Genomic DNA, 7,285 nt, shown 5'->3' with positions numbered 1-7,285 from the left:
AAATGTATATTTTAAAAAGAAAATAAGGAGGGTTTCAGTTCTTAATGAAGAGAAGAATCAGCCTAGAAGAATTATTTTTGAAGAAATATACTTGTATTTTTATGAAAAGATTGAGTTTAATATTATAATTATATAAGTTTTTCGGGTATTTTGGGTAATAAATAAAGTTCAGGGGTAAAACGGGTATTTTATAAAAACTCATGGTTATATATATAAATATGAAACAAAGTAAAGGTTTAAATATAATTTTATAAAATATTGAAGTCAAAAATAAAATATTAAAGCATTCGTGGTTTTTAAAGTAATTAATAAAAATTTGAAAATAAGGTTTTATAAAATAAGTTTTAAGAGTATTATTAATATTATTTTAAATATTTTTTTAAAATTACTCATTTACATTAGAGTAAATTATTATTACAAATTATTATTTATCAAGATATTATTTTATAAGAATATTATTGTATGTATTATGAAAAATAAAACAGAGAGTGGTAAATAGACAAGTTTTTTTAAAAGCTTTAGAAAGACAAATCTAAGTTTAGGATTTCATGATCCCCTCTTCATAAAACATTTAGGGAAAGATGAAGGAAGAGTGTGAAGATAGTCTTTTATGTTAAAAGTAAGGAATTAAAAGAATGATGAGAAAAGAAAAGGAAAGAAAAGAATATATTAGTTAAAGGGATCTCTGCCACAGGAGAACATAGAGTAAAACATTAAAAGAATCTAAAGAACCTCTGCGACAGGAGAGTAGAGAGTCAAAAGATTAAAAGAATCTAAAAAACCTCTGCCACAGAAGATCAGAGAATAGAAAAGAAAAGAAAGAAGGGATGAAAAAAAAAAGGGAGAGAAGTAGAGATGATTGTTTACCTGCTGAAAATAAGCAGAGAAAAGTCAAGCAATTAAATTCAAAGGTAAATAAATCAAGGAAAGGAAAATTCAAATGCAATAAAAAAAACCGCTTGGCATGGATTGAGAGCTAAGGTTGTCTATCCTAGTCATTGACCACAAACACATGTTGATTATGAAGAGTTAATCCTACTTAGTCAATCCTACATCGCGGATAAGTAAAATAGGCATAGTTGATCCCAATCTATAAGTCCTAGTCAACACTATTAATGGGAGACTTAGTGTTAATGAAAACTAAATCAACTAACTACTCTAATGTATCAAACAAGAATGGACATCAATGACTCAAGGGTCACCAAAGTCCTCAATTCCAAGCCAAGAGTGAAGAAAAACTAAGCAAAAACTAAGCCAAACATTTTATCAAACACTTCGTGTGTATCATAATAAAATAATATTAAATTATATTAAAATAAAATATAACTACCAAAAGCAAAAAAATAACAACAATAAGTCAAATATGCATTAAATGAACATAAAACATAAATTGCATTAATAGAAATTAAAGAAGTACAAGAGTGTTCATAAAATAAAAAATGACATAAAAGAGAAATGAAGAAGAAGAACTAAGAGAATTAAGACAATAGAACAAAGAAAGGTAAAAGAAACTAGATGAAAACAAGAATTAAAAATAGAAATTACAAAGAAATTAAACTAAGAAACCCTAGTTCTAGAGAGAAGGGGGAGCTTGTCTCTCTAGAAAATGACCTACAACATGATAAAACCTAAACCTAATTGCTCCCCCCTTCATCCTTCTTCACTTTGGCTTGAAATAGCTTCAAAAATGAGTTGGACTGGGTTTTGGAGGCTCAGAATTTGCACCCAGCGATTTGTAATAAATGAGCTCACGTGTCAGGACTTGTGCGTACGCACAAGTGTGTGCGCACGCACACTTTGCTAAATCCTGACTTGTGTGTACGCACAAATTGTGTGCGTACGCACACTTAAGCTTATGTCCACTATAGCAAATTATATATCATTTTGAAGCCCCGGACGTTAGCTTTCCAATGCCGCTAAAACCGCCTCATTTGGACCTCTGTAGCTCAAGTTATTATCAATTTAGTATCGAGAGGTCAGGATTGACAGGTTTACAAATCCTTCATTTCTTGAATTCTTCCACTTTGCATACTTTATTTCCACTTTTTCAAGCGATTCTTGCCTTCAAAATCTTAAATCACTCAAACAAATATATCAAGGTATCGAATGGGAGAAAAGTGAATTAAAATTGGCAATTTTAAGCATAAAAAGCATGTTTTTCATAATTAAGCACAATTAGGAAAGAATTCACAAAAGCATGCTATTTCAATGAATAAATGCAAGAAAAGTTGATGAAATCAACTAAATTAGAACAAATAAATAACATGAAATGTGAATTCATCAGCGTGGCACGCTATGTCTTGGGCGTGGCACGCCAGTTCATTTGGCTAGAGAAGGAAATCTGGGCATCATCAAGGGCGTGGCACGCCAGCTTTGGGCGTGGCACGCCAATTCACACAGCAAGAAGAAGAAGATTTATGGACCATCGAAGGCATGGCGTGCCAGGACTTGGGCTTGGCAGGCCAGTTCTATTGCCCAGAGAAGAAGGTTTGAAGCATCATCAAGGGCGTGGCACGCCAGGTCTTGGGAGTGGCACGCTAGTTCTATTGGCCAAAGAAGAAGACTTGGGCACCATCGAAGGCGTGGCATGCCAGTCTTGGGCATGGGACGCCAGTTTACTTTGCCAGAGAGGAGAGTTTGTTTCACAATTGAAGGCGTGGCACGCCAGGCCAATCTTCCAGAAATGAGTTTTGAAGACCTTAACAAGGGCGTGGCACACCAGTTCATTTGTTCAAAAAAGGCAAAAGGAGGCATCCTCAAGGGTGTGGCACACCAATCTTGGGCGTGGCACACCAGCCCAACCATCACCAAGGGCATGGTATGCCAGCTCAATCCTCACAAGGGGCGTGGCACGCTAGAGCATGGGCGTAGCACGCCAGCTCAACTATCCAGAAAGTAAAGAGGGAGCATCATTGAGGGCGTGGTATGCCAGAGCACCCAAGTGGCACGCCACCTCACACGCCAACATTTAGAGAAGGACTTTAAGCTTAGTTAGTTAGGGTATTTTATAATTTCTAGTTCCTTTTTGTAATTTTACTTTCTATAATAGGAGTAGTATAAATACCCCTTGAAGAGTACTGAAAAGGGGGCTTGGAAATTTTACTTTCACTTAACTTTTACGGCACTTGATTCCATCTCTTGTACTTTCTCTGAGCTATGAGTAGCTAAACTCCCTCTCATTGGGGAGGGAGCTCTATTGTACTTGATGGATTAATGCTAGTTTTAGTTTTTTCTTCTCTTCATCTTTCTTTGATTCACTAGAAGGGATTTCGTTCTTCATACTTAGCATTCAATTATCTTGGAAAAGAGATTGAATGTATTTGGGTTTTATGTGAACCTTGGAAGAGGAATCATAAACCATGCTTGAAACCCCTTCGCACATTGAGTAGATCTGGGTTTTAAGATTAGATAAATGTGACGCTAGATCTACCCACTATTTGGATCTATGAGGATGTGTGGTATAATCAAGGACCAAGTTTATCTCTCTTCATGTGCAATTAGACCAAGGAATTGGATGTTGATCAAGATTTGAGAGATTGAATTATCAAAGAATTGGGATTCAATCAATCATGATTCCAAGAGGTCAATGAGTTGCATGATGGAAGAAGAGATGATCTGAAATTAATCCGGAGAATGCAACATCTCCTAACCTCAATGAAGCTTCCCCATTCTTATCTTCCCTATTCTTTATAGCTTTGTTTAAATTTTGTTCATAAAGTCTAACCCACCCTTTTTACTAAAAGGGTGATCACCTTTACTTTGGATTGTGTGTCTGCCTTGTGTATGCCAGTGGGCAGGAGAGGAGCTGCAACCTCTTACGATTCTGAACCGGAAAGGACATTTCTTAGATTGAAAAGAGAGGCAGTGGCAAGAAGGAAAAGAGTGGTTGGAGAATGAGAAGACTCAGACCAAACCATGGAAGACGAGGCACAGAACCATCATGGAGAGAGTGTTGGTAACCATGCTTAACTTGCTAAAAGGGTGTTAGGATCCTTCATCAATCCTAAACCTGAAAATTGTGGGAGTAGCATTCTTACAGCTACTGTACAAGCCAATAATTTTAAGCTAAAGTCACAGCTGATCACCCTTGTTCAGAACAACTGTCAGTTTGGGGGAGGAGTTCAAGAGGATCCCAACCAACACTTGATGACCTTCTTAAAGATATGCGACACCGTAAAAACAAATGGAGTCCATCCAGACACCTATAGACTTCTTCTATTCCCTTTTTCCTTGAGGGATAAGGCATCTAAGTGGCTGGAGTCATTTCCCAAAGAGAGCCTAACCACCTGGGATGATGTGGTGAATAAGTTTTTGACTAAGTTTTATCCCCCTCAGAGGATCATCAAGTTAAGGACGGAGGTCCAAACCTTTAGGCAGCTGGATGGAGAAACTTTATATAAGGCTTGGGAAAGGTACAAAGAGCTGACAAGGAGATGTTCCCCTGATATGTTTAATGAATGGGTAGAGCTGCATATCTTCTATGAAGGCTTGTCTCAAGAGGCAAAGAAGACCTTAGATCATTCTTCAGAAGGTTTCCTCAATACCAAAAAGACCATTGAAGAGGCCATAGACATCATAGAAACTGTAGCCAATAATGAGTATTTCTATGCATCAGATAGGAACCCGAGGAGGAGAGTGATAGAGCTAAATCAGATGGATGCCCTGGTAGCTCAAAATAAAGTGATCACAACCTAACTGGCAGCTCTCAACAAGCAAATGGAGAAAACTCAGGTCTCAGCAATCAACATTCAAGCACCAGCTCTGGAAGGAACTGGCCCAGAAGAGGAGTATGATTGGGAACAGGCGAACTATGTGGGTAACCAATCCAAGCAGCCTTATGACCCCCATGCTAAAACCTACAATCCAGGTTAGAAGAATCACCCAAATTTTGGGTGGGAAACTAATAAAACCAAACCCAAGATCACAAGCCATACAACTCTAACCAATACAACAACCCCAACCACCAATCAAATAATTATAGATCTTACCACAACTCACATAATGCCCCCTTCCAATCCAATCAACAATCACACATCAACCATCTTTAAAACCCAACCAATCACAATATGTCATCTTCAACTTCACAACCATGTGATGACAGTGACATATTTGTAAGGTTAGAGGCCATACTTGCAAAGATGGTAGAAGACGCAGCAGTAACAAAAACACAAACCGACAGGATGTTGGAGGCTTACCAAGAAGAAGTCAGATCCAATTTAAACAACCAAGGAGCATCAATCACAAAATTGGAAGCACAACTTGGATATCTATCCAAGCAATTACCCATGTCTACAAATGTATTTCTCAGTGATACCATGACCAATCCAAGGGGGAATGCAAAGCCATCACATTAAGAAATGGGAAGGTGGTGAAGGAGGCATCTTCAAGCCACAAATTACAAGAAGAAGAGGCTGATAAGAACTCAGAATTTAAAGAGGAAGAAGAGATACATACACCTACCCTACCAAAGGAGGTCTTGAAGCCCTATGTGCCAAAAGCACCATACCCACAAAGGCTAAGAAAAGATGGAAAGGACAGCTAATTCTCCAAGTTCTTGGAGATATTCAAAAAGTTCCAAATCAATATACCATTTGCAGAATCATTAGAGCAGATGCCACTCTATGCTAAATTTCTAAAGGAGCTCATGACTAAGAAAAGGAACTGGAGAGAAAAGAAAACTATAGTGCTCACAGAGGAATGCAATGCTATTATACAGAAGAAGCTTCTCCAAAAGATGAAAGATCCTAGAAGCTTTCAAATCCCATGCATCATAGGAGACATTAGCATTGAGAAAGCATTGTGTGATCTGGGAGCTAGCATCAACCTTATGTCCTTGTCCATAATAAAGAGAATGAGGATTGAAGAGGTCAAACCAACAAGAATGGCACTTCAATTAGCAGATAGAACATTTAAGTTCCCCCATGGAGTAGTGGAAGACTTGTTAGTCAAGGTGGGTGACTTCATCTTCCCATCAGATTTTGTAGTACTCGACATAGAAGAAGAAGCCAATACATCAATCATACTAGGGAGATCATTTTTGGTAACAGCTAGAGCCAAAATTGATGTACAAAAAAGAGAATTAGTCCTCAGGCTTCATGAGAAAAAGATGGTATTCAATATGTTCACTACTATGAGCTACCCAAAAGAGTCTATTGGAGAGTGTATGATGGTGGATACAATGGAATCACTGGTCCAAGGAGTTCTAGAAGAAGACAAGTTTGAAGATGCAATGGAAGAAGAGCAACAAACATGTAATGAATCACCACAAGAAAGCATGGACAGCCCAATCATGTTAGACAAGGCAAAAAAGGAGAAAGTAGAAGCACCCAAGCTGGAATTAAAAACATTGCCTCCCACTCTCAAGTATACTTACTTGGAAAGTGATAAACCACTATTTTATGGTTTATCTTGTGCTCAATTGAGTGGATTTTATCAATCTTTCATACATTTATTCATATGATTTGCATGAGTTTACATTTTCCTTCCTGATTTTGTGCTATGATTGAAAACATGCTTCTTTGGTCTTAATTTTGATATGTTTAATCTTCTCTTATTACCATTCGATGCCCTGATATGTGTGTTAAGTGTTTCAGAGATTACAGGGCAGGAATGGCTTAGAGGATGGAAAGGAAGCATGCAAAAGTGGAAGGAATACAAGAAGTTGAAGGAACTGCAAAGCTGTCAGCTGACCCTCTCATACTAAAACGACCATAACTTGAGCTACAGAGGTCCAAATGACGCGGTTCTAGTTGTGTTAGAAAGCTAACATCCGGGGCTTCACAACGATATATAATTTACTATAGCTGCCTGACGTGGCAGAAATTGGCGAGTTAAGAAATTATTATAAGAGATACGTTGCAAGTACAGTTCTTAACCAACCGAAAATGCGTTTATCAATTTAGAAGGGTTGTCACAAAATTAGAATTAAAATACTGGGAGTATGAGTTCCAGGTCATCTCCCAACGAGTTGCAAAAAGATGTGCTATTTTATTAATCAGATGTTTTCAAAAATGGTTTGAGTTGATAAACAGGAAATTAAATTAGAGAATTTATGTAATTTTAAATAAAAACCTTGACCGGGAGTAGATTAGTTGGAAGCCCTATTCTTGTTGGAGTACTCTCAAGATTAATTGATGATTGAAGGTTGTTCTGCTTAGTTATCCCTTACCAGGTAGAGGAAAGTCAAGCAAGTTGGAAAGCTATTTCTATTCACAAGTTCCAATCCTCTCCCTTGGAAAGGATTAGTGTCAGTGACTAGAGGACAATCCAACAATAAACCCAATTA

The 7,285-nt window shown here is 37.5% G+C and overlaps 1 protein-coding gene across 1 annotated transcript in view; it reads left to right on the top strand.

Moving 5' to 3' along the window:
- The first annotated feature begins 4,716 nt into the window (after positions 1 to 4,716).
- LOC148555225 (uncharacterized) overlaps positions 4,717 to 7,285 on the top strand; it is a 41,539-nt gene continuing 38,970 nt past the window's right edge. Inside the window, exons 1-2 of the mRNA XM_088490621.1 lie at positions 4,717 to 4,867; positions 5,598 to 6,380. Of these exons, the coding sequence (XP_088346747.1) occupies positions 4,717 to 4,867; positions 5,598 to 6,380 (934 nt within the window). The remainder of the gene's footprint in view (positions 4,868 to 5,597; positions 6,381 to 7,285) is intronic.

Source organism: Arachis ipaensis, chromosome B6 (assembly GCF_059453495.1).
Source record: "Arachis ipaensis isolate K30076 ecotype BB chromosome B6, ASM5945349v1, whole genome shotgun sequence".
Lineage (NCBI taxonomy): Eukaryota > Viridiplantae > Streptophyta > Magnoliopsida > Fabales > Fabaceae > Arachis > Arachis ipaensis.
Note: the sequence above shows the minus strand (reverse complement) of the source record. Positions and strands in the feature narration are given on the sequence as shown.